The sequence below is a fragment of the Salmo salar genome, chromosome ssa29 (assembly GCF_905237065.1).
Source record: "Salmo salar chromosome ssa29, Ssal_v3.1, whole genome shotgun sequence".
In the NCBI taxonomy this organism is placed as follows: Eukaryota; Metazoa; Chordata; class Actinopteri; order Salmoniformes; family Salmonidae; genus Salmo; species Salmo salar.
Window position 1 is genome coordinate 22386343 of NC_059470.1, and position 21007 is coordinate 22407349.

The 21007-nt window shown below is 44.3% G+C and overlaps 1 protein-coding gene across 3 annotated transcripts in view; it reads right to left on the bottom strand.

Moving 5' to 3' along the window:
• Nucleotides 1-21007, bottom strand: part of scn5lab (sodium channel, voltage gated, type V-like, alpha b) — a 196745-nt gene that overhangs the window by 29116 nt on the left and 146622 nt on the right. For all 3 annotated transcript variants that reach the window (XM_014181333.2, XM_014181334.2, XM_045710742.1), the window contains 3 exons: nt 18063-18203; nt 17495-17830; nt 1706-1829 (listed from right to left, as the gene is read on the bottom strand). In XM_014181333.2, coding sequence (XP_014036808.1) covers nt 1706-1829; nt 17495-17830; nt 18063-18203 — 601 coding nt within the window. The remainder of the gene's footprint in view (nt 1-1705; nt 1830-17494; nt 17831-18062; nt 18204-21007) is intronic.

Genomic DNA, 21007 nt, shown 5'->3' on the forward strand with positions numbered 1-21007 from the left:
GCTTGCCCTGACCCCGAGACGACCTGCCGTTCTGTACTTTTTGGACTCTGATCTGGATTACTGACCTCTGTCTGCCCTTGACCTGTCGTTTTGCCTGCCCACTGTTCTAGTAATACACTTTTGTTACTTCGACCCTGTCTGCATCTGGGTCTTCTGAAACGTGATAAGGCTTGCATTTTGTATATTATTAAGTCACCTTATATAAATCCCCTGTGTACGACCACCCACGACCCACACCCCTGTGTTTACTAGCGTTATGAGGTATTACACTGAAAGGGATAGAAGGTTTCAGCCTCTATTGTAGTCCACATTATTAAAGGAGTTATGGTGCAACGGTTGTTTCTATGGATACTGTGCTCCCTGTGTAGTCAAATGAACACGTACACATAGTAATATGATACCCCATACACAAGTCAGACTGTATTCAATAAAAACCTATCAGTGTCAGCATTCAGGAGACACCTTTAAACATGAACCTAGAAACACTAACAACTAAATGACTTCCCACCACAACTAGTCAATACGTGTGTAAAAATGAATGCATCATTAAAGAGTGTGATCCCCTAATTAAATCTTGATTCAAAATACGTGTCAACGTTCACAAGACCTTCAGTAATGATTTTCACGCTCTAACATAAACATGTCAAAAGCTTTTTAGAACAACCCCCAACGACGCTGACCCTTTCAATGTACACTCAAACATTTACCACGATTGTCTCGGAGACATAACGTGATTGGTCTAAGTTACCTCAGACCGGCTGAGGGAGTTGATTAGTTGCGACCAAATTTAATTCAGGTAGTCAGTCATCATCAAATTAACCAGAGTCCATTTAGTGTCTGAGATGCCTTTTCAAATCTCTGCTGACACAGGACATTCAATTTAATGCGCCATTACCCTTTCAAATGTCACTTAATTGTTTAATGTTTTATATCAAATGGCCTCCACTTGAAGCGAAAGCCAACTGTTTGGGGTAGCCCAGTGTAAATGTTTAGATTCGGGCTTGCAGTGAGAGTGAGTCAAACCCTATACTAATGTAAGCTGTTAAAAATATACAAATGTTTAGGCTGGACTGCAAAGTTATCCCCGCCATCATGGCATATTATTATACACATTTGAAATTGGATAGAAACACATTCATTGACCTGTTTGACGTGTCTCTGTTTTGATTTCCACATACAAAATAAACAGATTGTCAGGTCTAGTTGCCCATCTTGTTTTTTTCTCTCCAAACATGACATTAAATTATATTCCTTAAATGTGCTTGCTTATACATGTATTTACTTGGTCACATGTATCACTTGTAATACATTACTAGTGCATGTAAATTGTTAGCTGTATGCTTTTTCATGCTGCTACCTCTTGGTGCCACTCCCTTAAAAATACAATGAATTTCTTTGAAGCATGATGTAGTAGAGTACATGATGTAGTAGAGTACATGATGTAGTAGTGTACATGATGTAGTAGAGTACATGATGTAGTAGTGTACATGATGTAGTAGTGTACATGATGTAGTAGAGTACATGATGTAGTAGAGTACAACATATCCAGTTTTATTTTAGTAAAGATGTTCTGAAGCAAACATAATGGCGTCCTGTCTCCTTACCGACATTTGGTGTCAGAAGTGGGATCTAAACCCAGCGCTTAGCAACACAACCTCAATGGGGCTCGCCTAACAGTAATGTAACAAAGTCAAATAAACTTTACCATCGGGGAAGCAGTTGTCAGGTTCCATGGTCTCTTCGGCCATCTCTGAATACTCATCCTCTTCCTCCCCTGGCTTCCTCAGATCCACCGTGCTGCCCTCGGATAGGCTGATGTCATCCTTTACCTGAGGATAACAACAAATCAGAGCCATGCTAGATGAAAATAGTTGTTATCAGGTGATTGATGACTGGTGTATTGCTATATTGGTGATTTATTGACAACAGAAGGGGATCTGGTAGATATGGAGAGAGTCATTCAGTCTTTTTCTCCATTTATGAGAAACATTCAGAAGGTTATAATTCTCCCAGTAATAACTACTTCTGTCCTGGTACATATAAAGCCTGGGCACAAAGTCTCATATAGAACCTAACCTGGTGTTACCTTTGTGGCATTTACCATATTGTAACTTACAGCACATCTTAATCTTTTGCTTGGAAAGCGATAATCTGCAGCATTTGTTTCAATCTAATCTGGCAAAATCAAATCAAGCTATCAGCGATCTGGACTGATATTATAGCATGATAGACAGAAGAGGTGTAGTCGGCTGGATATTTAGACAGAATACAGGCAAGCTCCTGAAACTCTTTAGATGGGTATTCAGTGTGATATTTGTTTCTCCACACATACTGTATACTGTGTAAAGCTAGAGGTTACAGTATTCACCTTTTACAGTAAGCACTGAGGAAATACATTGCCAAGCTACTTGAAGACACACTTCAGTAACCCTGCTTAATAATATACCATCCATTTGACATTGTGTGTCTGTTATGTAATCAGTGTCGGGTGTATGTAATCAGGGTGATGTGACAGAATATCCTACCCAGGATATTCTGTCTGGTTTCTGGCTCTAGCTCTTCCTTCCTGTTGTTGACGCCCTGCAGGCTAACATGTGATCACACTCTGGGTCCTGTCATGGTGGGGCAGGGTTGGACACGAGCTCATATTGCTATGAGCTCCAGATGTGTGTGTCCATACACACACACACACACACACACACACACACACACACACACACACACACACACACACACACACACACACACACACACACCACCCCTCACGGTCACAGTCCCGACACTGACTCCCCTCTCACCACCCAGCCCCCTCAGGGTCACAGTCCCGACACTGACTCCCCTCTCACCACCCAGCCCCCTCAGGGTCACAGTCCCGACACTGACTCCCCTCTCACCACCCAGGCCCCTCAGGGTCACAGTCCCGACACTGACTTTCCTCTCACCACCCAGGCCCCTCAGGGTCACAGTCCCGACACTGACTCCCCTCTCACCACCCAGCCCCCTCAGGGTCACAGTCCCGACACTGACTCTCCTCTCACCACCCAGGCCCCTCAGGGTCACAGTCCCGACACTGACTCCCCTCTCACCACCCAGGCCCCTCAGGGTCACAGTCCCGACACTGACTCCCCTCTCACCACCCAGCCCTCTCAGGGTCACAGTCCCAACACCAACTCCCCTAATGTTTTGTATAGTCAGTGTATATCTATATATTTTTTATGATATACTTTTGTTACCTTGTACATGGAAAAATGCTGCGTCTACTTTTGAACTAAATATTTGCCCTGGGACACTGTGGACTGTTTCCAGGGTAACTGTAGTGTCTGTGCTGCAGGTGAGGTGACAACACCAGAGTCAAGAAGACAGTCAAGCATAAACTCAGAGTAAAGTGTGGGTAGAGGAAGTTCCAGGGTGACAAAAGTCAGCTTTGGGCATAATGAACCCTCAACGTTAAATCATTACTTAATGCATATCTGTTATGTATGGTACGACGTGCTGTACGTCATACTGTACGTTGTTATGGTTTACGACAGTGTGCTGCTTTATGGATGAATGGGTTGTCAGGATGAGTGGCACGTCATTAAACGACAGAGTGATGTACAATGTGAAACCGTGCAGACGTGCGTTCATCCATCCAACTGTGCCTGGAGTCAGTTGTCTCACTGGAGGAGCTGAAGCAAGCATCGGAACAGGATCCCACACTGTCTACCCTGCGCACCTACATACGCACTGGATGGCCAGCACACGTGCCGGAAGAGCTGGCGACTTTCGCCAGGGTGAAGCACGAACTGTCTTGCTGGGAAGAAGTCTGTGTCTCTCGAGGGTTTTGCACTGTGGTCCCAAGTGGTCTGCGTGCGCGTGTTCTATCCATGGCGCACGAGGGGCACTTGGGCATAGTGAAGGTCAAACAGCGATGTCGAGACCTTGTGTGGTGGCCAGGCATCGACCACGACATTGAAGCCCTGGTCAGGGATTGTGCTGCATGCCTCCTCAGTGGGAAAACAGGACAGTCCGCCCCACCCCCCTGCAGCCTCTCGCATGGCCGTCCCGCCCCTGGGAGCACATCCAACTGGACATCTGTGGCGAGATCCATGGTCACGCAGTCCCTCACCATCAGCGCTTCCTGGTGGTGGTGTATGACCTCCACTCTAAGTGGCCAGAAGTGGTTCCTGTCGGAACTGTCACAGCACAGGCCATCGTGGACATCCTAGACAGCCTGTTCACAAGGTGGGGCCTGCCCCTCACCCTTACCACGGACAATGGGCCCCAGCTAATCTCTGCCGAGTTCTCCTCATATCTCAGCAACAAGGGAATCAAACACATCCGCACGGCCTACTACAACCCACAAGCTAACGGAGGGGTGGAACGCTTCAACCAAACGCTGAAGAACGGCATCAGAGCGCACCTGGTCCAGGGGTGCACGTTCCAAACTGCTTTGAATCAAACGCTAATGCACTACAGAGCAAGCAAACACACAACAACACAGGTCTCCCCGGCATCCCTCATGCTAGGTCGTGAGATGGAACTGCCACTGGACAGACTCAGAACACAGAGAGTTGCAGAACCGGCGACTAGGTGCACCCAAGAACAGCAGGCAGTGACCAGGCACCAAAGAGCAATGAAACAGCGTTTTGACAAGGCACACAGGGTGAAGAAGTCGATCATCCAAGTGTCTGACTGGGTCCGAGCCCGACGGCCTCAGCGGTGCAACAAAATGGCCTCATTCTGGTCGGAACACCTGCAGGTCAGTCGACAACTGGGGCCCGACACATTCATGTTGAGCAATGGATCACGCTGGCACGCCAGCCGCCTCAGGAAAGTCCCTGCTCCTCAAGGAATACGAATGCACACAGAACAGACATGCAGGCCAGAGACGCCACCGGATGGACCTCCCCCACCACTACCACCCGAGCCCCAGCCTCTACGGGCTCCCCAAGGGCCAGAGCCACAAGCGGTGGCGGTTGAAGAAAGGCCTATGCGGGCACGAACTCGCCCTGCTCATCTGGGGGACTACTTAACCTCTTTTCATTCTTAGGCTCCGGTAGGTGTCTTAGTCAACCTCCAGGTTAATGGACTGAACTGGTTAGTTTGGAGAGTCCTTCTGTTTAAAGGTTAATGTTTTATTTCTTACAGGTATCACTCTAGGTTCTTGCCCTATGGACATTTTATATATGGTACCAGTCCCTGGTTTTGGAAAGGGGGGGGAAATGTTATGTATGGTACGACGTGCTGTACGTCATACTGTACGTTGTTATGGTTTACGACAGTGTGCTGCTTTATGGATGAATGGGTTGTCAGGATGAGTGGCACATGTCATTAAACGACAGAGTGATGTACAATGTGAAACCGTGCAGACGTGCGTTCTTCTACAGCTAGGCTAGATATAACAATATCCTTCATGTCCATGGCCATGTGTCATTTAAAGGGATTGTGCACCCCAAACCAGAATTATGACTGATGTTTTCATGCTTTTAAAGTCGGCTAAAGTGAAGTTCAATCCATACCTTTATTAATCTATTCTCTAAAGTAATTTGGAATTTTGGAATTCTCTATGCATTCCCTCCAACCTCAAGAATTCTATCATTGGAGAGCACAGCTCAGAGAGAGAGAGGGATTACTTAACAGTAGATCCTCTCAACTGTTCATCACCAATACAGTCATACAGCCATTCTCTGCAGACAATACAGCGAGGGGGCCCTTCAACAAACAACCTTTACTCCAATTTCACTTTTACATTCTCTTGGCTTTAGAGGATCAGTATTCTATTACCACTGTCAATAAACCCACGAACGCCCGACGAGAACAACGACATCAACCTAAAACCAATACAGTCATTGTCCTGGTCAGCTTCATGATTATGAATCTTTCTTTTGCTTTTCCTTCTAGATACACAGATAAACCTTTTATGTCATCTCATGTCATCTGTTGAGTTTTACTGGTCATTCCATACCCATGTCAGGCTTGTAACAACACATCATCAGATGTACATTACTGCTCCGCCTGTCGAGCGGGCATCCCATGAGCCTTTGTGTTTTACAGGCCCATCGTGCTCAGCTTAGGGGTGACAGGGGAGTTGGTATGTCTGGTATAGCTGAACCAATAACACTGGTTGTATACTACGCCCATGGTCCCAATAGACAGATACGCCTACATGCACACACACACCACTCACATACCCACCCAACACTTATAGTTCTGACATACTGTTTACTATTACCATTATTATTATAATAAGCATTATCATTTGTATTATAATTAGTATTATAATTTTTGTTTTTATCATTATCATTATCCTTATTATTCATTATTATCATTTTTATTATTATCATCATTACCATTATTATCATTAGCATTTGCATTATTTGCATTATTATTATTGTCATTGTCATTATTATTATCATTATTATTATTATTATTATTGTTTATCGTGCTACCAGTCACTTTCTCCAAATCCCTGCCTACATGTACATCCCTGCACATTGTACATTTGCTACTGGCACTGACCCTGTACATAGCTTACGTTCTTATGATATTCTAGTTCTCTCTCTTATTTCTTGTGTTTTTTTATGTTGTTTTTGTCATACTACTTTAATATTGAATACTTGCAAGTTAGGCATTTCAGTGTATTTGTGCATGTGACAAATAAAACTTGAAACTATCACAAATACCAGGTGCATTGTCCCCCACATAACACACCTATAAATAGCCCCTCTGGGGAGAGAATTGGGCACTAAGCAGTGTTGCGCGCGCACACACACACACACACACACACACACACACACACACACACACCTCAAACTCTATGAAAAAGGACTCCCCTGAATGTATATATAACTAGTCCCTCCAGGATTTTGCTGCGAATGTCCTGCGAATGTCCCGCAAAATCATCCTGTTGTCCCTCGTTTGGGTATTTTAAAGGTGGTCACCCTAGGTTAAGGATCAGGAGTTATGGGTGTAGTGGCAGACATTAACGGTTTTAGGTATTCAAGGGGTTGCAAAGACCAACACAATAAGCTTGATGACAAACTCCAAAAGTAATGTGTCACTGCCCGAGTGACACCACCCTTGACCTGGCTAGTCGAAAACGGAGGTGTATGTTTTATAGAACATAAACAATAAGGAGATTTCTGAAAAGTGTCTATACCTGATTCTGGTTTTAATTAGCTGTTCACCAGAATCTTGATTAGCTGATAAGCTGAATCAGGTGTGTTACAGCAGGGTTGGAGGAAAAGCCTGCAAACCCATTTCTCTAAGAAGAGGCTTGGCTTTCACCCTTATTTAGACATTACATTAGAGCCATTGATATGCTATGAGAGAAATTCCTGCCAAAACAATTTCAAGCATGTTTTCCGTCAATAAATGATAAATCATGTATCCCATTTCCTCATCAGTCTCAGAGCCTCTGGGATCTGAGATGTACCCGGTTGTTGCCGTGGCAGCGTTGTCGTGGTTGCGCTGTGCGGCGCTCGGACACAGCTGTGTGCCGTTACACAACCGTTGGTCCCTGGAGAACCCAAGCCTCTCAGCCTTCCCACCAGCCGCCTGGTGTCTCCCACCGATCAATTCCTGCTCTTCTCCAAATCCCACAACGTCACTTTGCTGCCCGAGATGTTCTTATCCATACTAGTATGACACTTAGAATGCAAGCATTGCAATACATACAGTACAGTAGCTTCATGCTATAATATTACTTTCAGAAAGTTCTGAATGACTCAACTGTGAATTTCCAATAACGTGCAAATCACATAATTGACTTGTAAGGAAAAGACCATTCCCAAATTGTCTTTCAAATCTGTATCATAACAAACCACATGTTGTGGAGTATGCTGAGGTATAACCTTTAGGAGAAGGGAACTATAAACACAGCGGCAGGATGTGTAGCACTGTATTATGAGCATGGTCTCTCTATGTTAAGCTCCACGCTCATCTGAGCAAGATTAGCCTTGCACAATAACCCTGTTAGTGGGATAATCAACATAAGCCTCCCGCTAAAACAATATCAAGTCATTAGCGAAGGAGTTGACTTTACAGTTAGAAAGCTATGCTTATGATGTACAAGGGCTCAATGGCACAATGGTGTGAGGAATGGTCAACAGCAGCTAGGGTTCCAGGCTCCACAAACACACACATGCACACACACCCTTCCCTTCGAAGTGTAAATAGTGGCCCGGGCCTTGGCCCCTGTAGTGATGAATCAGATAGACAGGCTGTTGACTGAAGAAGAGGTAAGGTGGGCGTCAGAGGTGAAACAAATCCCATCTACATTTCCCCAGTCTTTCAGCTGGCTGTGGCATTACAGCTCATGTGGGAGATTTGTCCCGGGTGCGAGCTAACGCCGGGCGCTGCTTTTTTCTATCACACCCTCCCAGCCATACTTTGACGTTGAGGTGTTGTGAAAGGCACGAGCCTGTGTCTGCCTCGGCTGCATAGTCTCTTCATAGTAAAAACAAGAGCGGAGACGCTTTTTGCCTGCTGCTAACCTACTGTAACTCTTAATTGTCCTCCACCTTGAAATCGAGAAGGGAACTGTGGATCGGTCTCCGTCCGTTCGTCTGTTTATCTGTTCGTCTGTCCATATGTTAGTCACACGCAATATCTCAGACAGCACTGGCCCGATTTTGACAAAACTTGGGTGAATGATGCATCTTGCCATAGAGATCCGGCATTTATAAAATGACACTGATTGGCCCACGGCGGAAGCTATAGTAAATACAGTAACTGACATTTGTGAGTCAAACCAGAGAGGATGAGGTGAAGCGAGAGGGATAACTGGGCCTAAAATCTGTCTTCTCCAGCAAGTGGCTTTTTGTTGTTGTTGTGTGTTTGTATGGAGGTCAATGAGAGTGTTGAATTTGTTTAAGAAAACATTGAAGCTTGGCTACATGTGGCTTATTTGATCAAATATAAGTTTTGTAATACTTAGGTTGTTACTAGTATACTGATGCTATGTTATGCTGGCCCAGTTGAACGTTACGTCATCGGGCGAAAGCGCGGAGGGAAGCGCGCCCTTCTCAAATCTAACATTAATCTGCACAACTCGGGCATGTTTTCAACAAGGCAGAATCAAATCAAATTTTATTTGTCACGTGCGCCGAATACAACAGACCTTACAGTGAAATGCTTACTTGCAGGCTCGAACCAATAGTGCAAAAAAGGTATTAGGTGAACAGTAGGTAAATAAAGAAATAAAACAACAGTAAAAAGACAGGCTATATACAGTAGCGAGGCTATAAAAGTAGCGAGGCTACATACAGACACCGGTTAGTCAGGCTGATTGAGGTAGTATGGACATGTAGATATGGTTAAAGTGACTATGCATATATGATGAACAGAGAGTAGCAGTAGCATAAAAGAGGGGTTGGCGGGTGGTGGGTGTGACACAATGCAGATAGTCCGGTTAGCCAATGTGCGGGAGCACTGGTTGGTCGGCCCAATTGAGGTAGTATGTACATGAATGTATAGTTAAAGTGACTATGCATATATGATAAACAGAGAGTAGCAGCAGCGTAAAAAGAGGGGGTGTTCTGTAGAGAGAACAGTCTATGACTGGGGAGGCTGGGGTCTTTGACAATTTTTTGGGCCTTCCTCTGACACCGCCTGGTGTAGAGGTCCTGGATGGCAGGCAGCTTAGCCCCAGTGATGTACTGGGCCGTACGCACTACCCTCTGTAGTCCATTGAGGTCAGAGGCCGAGTAATTGCCGTACCAGGCAGTGATGCACCCAATCAGGATGCTCTCGATGTTGCAGCTGTAGAACCTTTTGAGGATCTCAGGACCCATGCCAAATCTTTTTAGTTTCCTGAGGGGGAATAGGCTTTGTTATGCCCTCTCATGACTGTCTACTTTAAGCTGGTGCAAAACACTTCTACATGGGTGCCCGGGCGAAATGAATTGAACCCCCTCAGTCTGAGTACCAATCTCTTTAACTAACATTCGACTCCTTGCCACTCGATCCTGGTCATTGCCAAAGAGACTGGCATTTCGGCAATCTCAACGTTAAATATGCACTGGATTTAGGGTAAGAGTTGCTCATTGGTTGTTGGAAATAACATAAATATTTTCCATGACAACATGTGGAGACTCGAAAATAGAATTTGAATTCATAAGAAAGTAAAAAACAAACATGAACTCTTAGCTAGACAAGTGGCGGCATGTAACCTGTGGAGACAGGTACAGTAGCCTAGCGGTTAGAGCGTTGGACACAACCCTTGCTCCATGGGATCTGTACTACTTTGGCTGACCCTGTAAAACTACTAAATTCACTCCGCCTATCCAGTGTATGTGACAATAAAACATGTTTTTGTTGTTGTTGTATTTTGAGGCTTGAAATCAAAACGAAGAAATTTTGTGGTTGGAATTGAAGTATTATTTACTTTGAGAATGTATACCTGAGCTAGCAATTTTATTTGACCTTTATTTAACTAGGCAAGTCAGTTAAGAACAAATTCTTATTTACAATGACGGCCGAAGGAACAGTGGGTTAACTGCCTTGTTCAGGGGCAAAACGACAGGTTTTTACCTTGTCCGCTCAGGGATTTGAACTAACAACATTTTGGTTACTAGCCCAATGTTCTAACCACTAGGCTACCTGCTGCCCCAGATGAATAGTTTCATCTGGACAAACAAAAAATGGTTGTTTAGCAACCAGATACCAACTGTGTTCTGTGGAGAGAAAAAAGCGAGTTCCAATTGGATGATAGCAATGAGGGTGATCGAATGTTCATATTTGAAGATGGCAGAAAGGCCAGTCTCTTTGGCACATGATATGGAGTACAGGGAGATTATTAGCTAAAGAGACTGGTTAGCCTTCCATTTTCTCATTTATTATTTTAATTATTTTTATTTTTTTTACCCTGTTTTCTCCCCAATTTCATGGTATCCAATTGGTAGTTACAGTCTTGTCTCATCGCTGCAACTCCCATACGGACTCGGTAGAGGCGAAGCTCGAGAGCCGTGCGTCCTCCGAAACACAACCCAACCAAGCCGCACTGCTTCTTGACACAATGCCCATTTAACCTGGATGCACCAATGTGTTGGAGGAAACACAGTGCACCGGGCGACCTTGTCAGCGAGCACTGCGCCTGGCCCGCCATAGGAGTCGCTAGTGCGCGATGGGACAAGGACATTCCTGCCAGCCAAACCCTCCTCTAACCCGGACGACGCTGGGCCAATTGTGCCCACCGGCTGCGACAGAGCCTGGACTCGAACCCAGAATCTCTAGTGACACAGCTGGCACTGCTAGCATTGTCAGAGTGGCCACCAGAGTATGTGGTCAATTTAATGGATAGTCTGTGGTTACACACGATAACTGAAATTGGCCCAATCATTTGTGGGGAACAAAATTGTTTACTGTTGCCTTGTTTACAATGTTTTGAATTGTTCTAATTATCTTTTAGGTGCTAACTAATGTTTCAGGGCAATGTTCTCTCTCGCTGCCCTTTTCCTGATAAAGGATAGCGACAGGCATGCATCTGAGGCCACGGTTAGCTGGATAGATGCAGATGGCCGCTCTGTACGGGAGACTGGCTAGGGAACCCTGCGTGTACTTCCTGATTATCTACACAGTGAGCTACAGCAAACCTGAAACAGCCTCCATGGGTGACATGCATATAACAGGTTGTCTTAAAAGAGAGAAAAAGAAAGAGAAAGAGCAAGAGAAAGAGAGAAAGAGAGAGGGAGGGAGGAGTCAGTGACAGGTGTAGGGATAAAGATAAAACAGACTGAGTGGGTGGACAGGCAGGTGTACAGAGATGGAGTGAGTGAAGGGATAAAAGAGAGAACAAGGGACGGTGAGAGGACAGGTGCATAGTAAGATTAAAGCGGGTGGGCAAGACGTGACCGCTCTCTTAAAACTAATTGGAGCACAGGTGTGCAAAGAGACAAACCGACACAGATAAGTCAGCTCTGTTTAGAGGGACGGAGGGAGAGCGAGAGAGACAAATGGAGGCAGAGAGAACGGAAGAGAAAACAGATGTAAACAACTGCTCTCTCTCTCTCTCTCTCTATCTATATATATATATATATACAGTTGAAGTCGGAAGTTTACACATACTTAGGTTGGAGTCATTAAAACTCCTTTTCAACCACTCCACAAATTTCTTGTTAACAAACGATAGATTTGGCAAGTCGGTTAGGACATTTACTTTTAGCAAGACACAAGTAATTTTTCCAACAATTGTTTACAGACAGATTATTCCACTTATAATTCACTGTATCACAATTCCAGTTGGTCAGAAGTTTACATACACTAAGTTGACTGTGCTTTTAAACAGCTTGGAAAATTCCAGAAAAGTATGTCATGGCTTTAGAAGCTTCTGATAGGCATCATTGACATCATTTGAGTCAATTGGAGATGTACCTGTGGATGTATTTCAAGGCCTACCTTCAAACTCAGTGCCTCTTTGCTTGACATCATGGGAAAATGTAAAGAAATCAGCCAAGACCTCAGAAAGAAATTGTAGACCTCCACAAGTCTGGTTCATCCTTGGGAGCAATTTCCAAACGCCTGAAGGTACCACGTTCATCTGTACAAACAATAGTACACAAGTATAAACACCATGGGACCATGCAGCCATCATACCGCTCAGGAAGGAGACACGTTCTGTCTCCTAGAGGTGAACGTACTTTGGTGCAAAAAGTGCAAATCAATCCCAGAACAACAGCAAAGGACCTTGTGAAGATGCTGGAGGAAACGGGTACAAAAGTAACTATATTCACAGTAAAACAAGTCCTATATCGACATAACCTGAAAGGGTGCTCAGCAAGGAAGAAGCCACTGCTCCAAAACCGCCATAAAAAAGCCCGGCTACGGTTTTCAACTGCACATGGGGACAAAGAGCGTACTATTTGGAGAATAGCTGGATAGAAAACAAAAATAGAACTGTTTGGCCATAATGACCATCATTATGTTTGGAGGAAAAAGGTTGAGGCTTGCAAGCCGAAGAACACCATCCCAACTGTGAAGCACGGGGGTGGCAGCTTCATGTTGTGGGGGTGCTTTGCTGCAGGAGGGACTGGTGCACTTCACAAAATAGATGGCATCATGAGGAAAGAAAATTATGTGGATATGTTGATGCAACATCTCAAGACATCAGTCAGGAAGTTAAAGCATGGTCGCAAATGGGTCTTCCAAATGGACAATGACCCCAAGTATACTTCCAAAGGTGTGGCAAAATGGCTTAAGGACAACAAAGTCAAGGTATTGGAGTGGCCATCACAAAGCCCTAACCTCAATCCTATAGAAAAAATGTGGGCAAAACTGAAAAAGTGTGTGCGAGCAAGGAGGCCTACAAACCTGACTCAGTTACACCAGCACTGTCAGGAGCAATGGGTCAAAATTCACCCAACTTATTGTGAGAAGTTTGTGGAAGGCTACCCGAAACATTTGACCCAAGTTAAACAATTTAAAGGCAATGCTACCAAATACTAATTCAGTGTATGTAAACTTCCGACCCACTGGGAATGTGATGAAAGAAATAAAAGCTGAAATAAATAATTCTCTCTACTATTATTCTGACATTTCATATTCTTAAAATAAAGTGGTGATCCTAACTGACCTAAGACAGGGAATCTTTACTAGGATTAAATGTCAGGAATTGTGAAAAACTGAGTTTAAATGTATTTGGCTAAGGTGTACGTAAACTTCCAACTTCAACTGTATATACTACCATTCAAAAGTTTGAGGTCACTTAGAAATGTCCTTGTTTTTTAAAAGAAAAGCATTTTTTTTTGTCGATTTAAATAACATCAAATGGATCAGAAATACACTGTACACATTGTTAATGTTGTAAATGACTATTGTAGCTAGAAATGCCTGATTTTTAATGGAATATCTACATAGTCATTCAGAGGCCCATTATCAGCAACCATCACTCCTGTGTTCCAATGGCACGTTGTGTTAGCTAATCCAAGTTTGTCATTTTAAAAGGCTAATTGATCATTAGATAACCGTTTTGCAATTAGGTTAGCACAGCTGAAAACTGTTGTGCTGATTTAAAGAAGCAATAATATTGGCCTTCTTTAGACTAGTTGAGTATCTGGAGCATCGGCATTTGTGGATTCGATCACAGGCTCAAACCTTTTAAAATGATAAACATGGATCACCTGCAGTTGAAGGCATTAACTTTAGTAATGGGAAAAACAGCTACAGTAATTTATGTACACAAAAAAATTTAAACTGAGTGTTGGTTTAAAAACAACGTGCCATTGGAACACAGGAGTGATGGTTGCTGATAATGGGTCTCTACGCCTATGTAGATATTCCATAAAAAAATCAGCCGTTTCCAGCTACAATAGTCATTTACAACATTAACAATGTGTACACTGTATTTCTGATCAATTTGATGTTACTTTAATGGACAAAAAATGTGATTTTCTTTCAAAAAGGACATTTCTAAGTGACCCCAAACTTTTGAACGGTAGTGTATATATATTAACAACCTGTTCCATACATGTTGAGAATGCTGTATCATGTTTCCATAAACATTTGCAAAACTCTCCATAAACGTTTGCATACCACGTAGTATAAGCTCGCTCTCCTTCTCCCAGCTCCCAACCTTTTCAACTTCAACAAAGTTTTATATTTATTCAAGAAGCCTGGCTCATTTCACGTCTCCTTATCAACATCAATTCATCTTTGAAACTAACCCTAACCCCCAGACAACAAGGTAATGGGCCACAATCTAGCTCCGTTCAATTCAACCCATTTTAATGGATGCAGACAAAGAGACAGGTGAAAGACAAATGCTGGCAACAAAATGCACTTTGGCCTCAAGGATCTTATTCCATATTCCTGATTGGGCGGCAATATACGGAGCCATTGTTACCAAATGGAAGAAGTACCCAACTACAGAAATAGTAGTATAAATCTTTACAAGGTGTACAATTGGACAGGGCATCCATTTTGGGAAGTGTCCGCTCAGGGCCAAATTGCTCTGGAGGAAGTGAGAAAACAAAACAGGGCATGAAAATAGCCTTTGTGCGTGGGCTTGGAGCGGCTCACTTCAGACGGAGAGAGAGGGAGAGGGAAAGGGATGGAATGAGAGAGGGAGGAGGGTGGAGGGTGGAGAGTGGAGGGTGAGAGAAAAAGAGAGGGAGATAAGGGCTCTCTTTCCAGTCTGCTCAACAGTCAGTTATTGGACCGCTAAGCAACCTCTCAGGCCAGAGAGAGAAAGAGAGTGAGAGAGAGAAAAAGATGAGGGGGGAGAGAGAGAGGAGAGAGAAAAGAGAGGGTGGACCAAAAGACTAGAAGAACTCATACATGCATCTGACCCCCATTTAGTAGACACAATGAACATCACAGTTCTAACATGAGAGGGACAAGCACACATGGCAATGCCTACAGTGTGAGACAAGACCAACTCTGTCATAATTACGTATCTAGCAGCAGTCTGCCGTCTGAAGTCAATCACTAATTAAAGTAGAAAATATTAGCCTCTATGATGTAACGACTCCATTTTTCTACTCCCTTCCTATAGGCAGAAACTCAAACACGAAGTACCCGTGCTAAGGACTATTCAATGCTGGTCTGACCAATCGGAATCCACGCTTCAAGATTGTTTTGATTACACGGACTGGGATATTTTCCGGATAGCCTCCGAGAATAACATTGATGATTATACTGATACGGTGGCTGAGTTTATCAGGAAGTGTATAGGAGATGTTGTACCCACTGTAACTATTAAAACCTAACCAGAAACCATGGATAGATGCCAGCATTCGCGCAAAACTGAAAGCGCGAACCATCGCATTTAACCAAGGCAAGGTGACTGGGAATATGGCAGAATACAAACAGTGATGTTATTCCCTCTGTCGCGGACACCGACGTCTTGCTTCCGAACAAGCAAAACACCTTCTTCGCCCGCTTTGAGGATAACACAGTGCCACCGACCGCTACCAAGGAATGTGGGCTCTCCTTCTCCGTGGCTGACGTAAGACGTTTAAGCGTGTTAACCCTCGCAAGGCTGCCGGCCCAGTGACTATCGCTCTGTAGCACTCTTTTCTGTCATCATGAAGTGCTTTGAGAGAGTAGTCACTTCAATTTGCTTACTGCCCCAATAGATCCACAGACGATGCAATCGCCATCGCACTGTACACTGCCCTATCCCATCTGGACAAGAGGAATACCTATGTAAAAATGCTGTTCATTGACTACAGCTCAGCATTCAACACCATAGTACCCTCCAAGCTCATCATTAAGCTCGAGGCCCTGGGTTTGAACCACGCCCTGTGCAACTGGGTCCTGGGCTTCCTGACTGGCCACCCCCAGGTGGTGAAGGTAGGAAACAACACCTCCACTTCACTGATCCTCAACACTGGGGCCCCACAAGGATGCATGCTCAGCCTCCTGCTGTACTCCCTGTTCCCCCATGACTGCGTGGCCATGCATGCCTCCAACTCAATCATCAAGTTTGCAGACGACACAACAGTAGGTGGCCTGATTACCAACAATGACGAGACAGCCTACAGGGAGGAGGTGAGGGCCCTGGGAGTGTGGTGCCAGGAAAATAACCTCTCACCCAACATCAACAAAACAAAGGAGCTGATCGTGGACTTCAAGAAACAGCAGAGGGAGCACCCCCCTATCCACATCGACGGGACAGCAGTGGAGAAGGTGGAAAGCTTCAAGTTCCTCGGCATACACATCACTGACAAACTGAAATGGTCCACCCACACAGACAGTGTGGTGAAGAAGGCGCAACAGCACCTCTTCAACCTCAGGAGGATGAATAAATGTTTCTTGGCACCTAAAACCCTCACAAACTTTTTACAGTTGCACAATTGAAAGCATCCTGTCGGGCTGTATCACCACCTGGTACGGCAACTGCACCGCACACAACCGCAGGGCTCTCCAGAGGGTGCCCGATGTCACAGGAAGGCCAAAAAGATCATCAAGGACAACAACCACCCCAGACACTGCCTGTTCACCCCACTGTCATCCAGAAGGCGTGGTCAGTACAGGTGCATTAAAGCTGGGACCGAGAAACTGAAAAACATCTTCTATCTCAAGGCCATCAGACTGTTAAATAGCCATCATTAGCACATTAGAGGCTGCTGCCCTATATACATAATAGTCACTTTAATAATGTTAACGTTTTTTGCATTACTCATCTCATACGTATTATATCCTAGTCTACTGTATCTTAGTCTATGCCGCTCTGACATTGCTCGCCCAAATATTTATATATTCTTAATTCCATTCCTTTACTTTAGATTTGTGTGTATTGTGTCTATTGATGTGAAATTGTTAGATATTACATGTTAGATATTACTGCACTGTTGGAGCTAGAAACACAAGCATTTCAATACACCTGCAATAACATCTGCTAAACACGTGTATGTGACTAATAAAATTGTATTTTATTTAATGTTTGGGGATAACAATATCTGATATATTACAGTGGCCCATTAATGGCTTGTATCACAAAAATGTGACTGATATCGATATAGACTTCCATATCGGTACCCTTCACTTCCACCAACCTAAACTCCCATCCTACCTGCTTGCTCTCCTCCTCCTCCTCCTCCGCCTCTGAGCTCTCGCTCTCCCCCTCTTCCTCCTCATCCTCGTCCTCGGGGAACTCCACGTCCGACTCGCCAGGAGCGATGGGCACGCTGATGGTCAGGTTGGGGTTGGTCATGTAGCTGTCGTCCACCTCCGGGACCATAATCTTCTCCCCGTGGCGTCCGATCCCTCCCGCCACCGCCACCACTGTCCCGTTGCCAACCTCGCCAAGCGGAGCACCGTGGCTCAGCCTCTTGAGCTTCAGCATGGCCTCGGCTTCTTTGCTCTTCTGCCGCCGCCGCTTGAAGTTGCCGTTGAAGAAGTCGCAGATCTGCAACGAAGTAATGAACTACGTTTAAGAAGACGTGATTCACTTTTTTTCATGTTATTTTTTGAGGGTTTTGTGATTAATTTGTTTGTTTGGTTGATATAGGTTGTTTAATTTTTACTCATAGCCCATACTACATTTCATGATATATCTTATTTTGAATCTAATTGTCTATGCTAAATAGTAAAAAAGTAGAGAATAACAATGAATAGCTGTTTAAAATCAAGTGCCCAACCTGGCTTCGGAGCCAGCTCATGCCGCTTTTGATGCGGCCAATGGCAATCTGTAGGTTGTTCATCTCGCCATCGTCGTCGGGCGCTGAGAGGTTGTCCGAGCTGAACGAGCTGAGCAGCAAGGCTAGGAAAAGGTTGAGCACCTGGAAGGAGGAGAGAGGGAGAGGTGTGTTAATAAAGCCTGGGAGGAGAGAGTGGAAGGAGTTTTAATAAAGCCGTGTTGGACAAGCTGAGGTTCAGCACCTGGGAGTGGGAGAGAAGGAGAGGAGTTTTAATGAAGCTTTATTGGACAATTAAGATGTTATTACTTTCATATTGATTAAAAAGTTAGTGACAAACAACATCTTAATGTAAACAAGACTGCTAGATCAAATAGCTATAAAAAGCTAGCCAGCAGGTCTGGTTCCTGAAAGCGGCAGAGTGTGGAGAAGGGCCCTGATGTGTAACACTAGGAATGTAAACAGCAGGTGTGATTTGGGCCTGGTTTTAAATGTCAGCCTCCAACGGGAACAGAAGCTCTCCATGTCCATGTTAAACAAGAGAACCTGCTCCTCTGGGCTGTAGGGCTGTGTGTGTTTAGTGTGTGTGTGTGTGGGGGGGGGGGGGTTGTGTGTGTGTGTGCATCTGTCCGCGTGCCTCCATGCTTCCGTGCCTGCCTGCCTGAATTTGCACATGGCAACCATAGCCCCTTAGACACAGGGCCACTTTTCCTCAGTTTAGTAAATGTCAACCGTGCATGCAGTTTCATGATGGAATTTCATTACCATCGTGTAATGATTACAAACACCATTTTGTAGTCAAATTTCGATTTTCTTCCCACATCCTAACACGAGCTTCATAAATGAAACTGTGATTTAATAGGGCCTATAATAACGAAACATCCTAGACCAAAACTGCATGTTTTGGGTTTACCTGAGACTGTTCTCTCTGTGTTTCTCCAAAGGCTTATTGGTGTCGTACCAACGCATCAATCAAATCAATCCAAATCAATGAATTGACATGTCATTCATCCGTTTCTTGGTAACCATCCATCTATTATATCTTTGCAGCCAGCGTCAATCAACATTGACAATGTTCTATGGTTCTGAGATTTCACACTACTTTTGGCAAAGGGAAACAAACATGTTATGTGGGAGTGTCTAGCATGTCCCCATATTACCCAGGGGAACAAACCATGTGTGTATGTGTGCATGCGTGCATGTATGTGTGTGCATGTGTGTGTTTGAGGATGGGAGTTGGAAGCGACACAGCCCTGGACACCCTGTGCCGGTCTCGCCACACTTGGTGCCCGCTGCGACAGGTGTAATTAGGTGTCTGGCTTTTCTATTTTCTGCCCCGCTACACTTGTCCTACAAACACACCACCATGCCATGCTGCCATCTCAGAGAGTGATAGAGCTAAAACACCATAGAGTCCACTGAATAACCGTCTTCATTCAATTGTTTGAGATCAAGAAGAGGGACTGGGCTTTACTTTTTGGGACTGGGCTTTACTTACTTACTAACATTTGCCTGCTTGCCATAGCTGTTTAAAATCACATGATGCACACTCGATGATGTCATCAGTGGCTCCTTCTATTGTTATTTTGAAACAATAAAACCAGCTGTTTCACATCTGTTGACATTGTAGTGGTGCTGGAGATGATCAATTTGATGTTGAACATTTTAGAATGTTCCCTTTAAGTTTGCAGGCTAAGGTTGACCTTAAAAAATGACCAACACACAAATCTACACCCGACACTCCCCCGTTTCAAGACAGCCTACAGGAGACGCATCACAACACCTCATGTATCATCCCACAATAGCACAAATAAGTCAATAGTATAACATAGACTGTTTATGGTCGATGCTGACTCTTACGTCAACCATGAGTTGCATGTTAGCGGGCGTGACACTGGTGAGATGACTGTGTGTCAAATCACCACACTCACCTCGCATGATGACACACTACATGGCCATGGAAACCCATTTCATGAAGCTCCTGATGAACAATTCTTGTGCTGACTTTGCTTCCAGAGGCAGTTTGGAACTCGGTAGTGAATGTTGCAACGGAGGACAGATGATATTTACACGCTACGTTCTTCAGCACTCGGCTGTCCCATTCTGTGAGCTTGTGTGGCTTACCACTTCGCGGCTGAGCCGTTGTTGCTCCTAGACGTTTCCACTGCACAATAACAGCACTTACAGTTGTTAATGTATTATGTATATATGGCGTAGTTAGCTGGCTCACCCCTCCTCCAACCTCCATCCATCCCAATGGTGTTACAATGAAATCCCCACTAAGGAGTTACCAATGGGTAGTATAATTTAAGATACAGTATAGTGCTATAACGCTGGGCTAAACCTTATACACTAAGATAATACGAAGGTTAATCATATAGCTGAAATAGTGGTAGATAATTCTATTTCCTAGACCTCTGCTATGTTGGCTATAATGCTGAATGTGTCCATTTTAATTTAAAGATCAATTTCCATTGCGTGGCTACTATAGCCCATAGGGGGAAAAAAACGACTGTACGTCCAACTTCGTTACTGGATATATTGTAAAGTGGAATTCTGAATGGGATTAATAGGGACTCACAAACACCCTGTGGATAGATAGTTTCTTCCCATGGGATGCTCTTTATCTGGTGATAAGTCAGTCAGTCAATCAGTTGTCTATGCAGCTAATGACAGAGAGTACATTGGCTTCCCCTGTAGGAGGAGCACTTGTTCAATGCCAAACGTGTGTGGCACACGCACACTCACACATTCTTGTGCAGCTAATCTTGTGGGGACATACAATTCAATCCTATTCAAAATCCTATTTTCCTCAACCCCTAACCCTAACCCTTCCCCTTACCCTAAACCTTACCATAACCTTAACCCAAAAACCTACCCTAACTCTAAACCTAAGCCTAGCTCCTAACCTTAAAACTAACCCTAGCACCTAACCCTAAACCTAATTC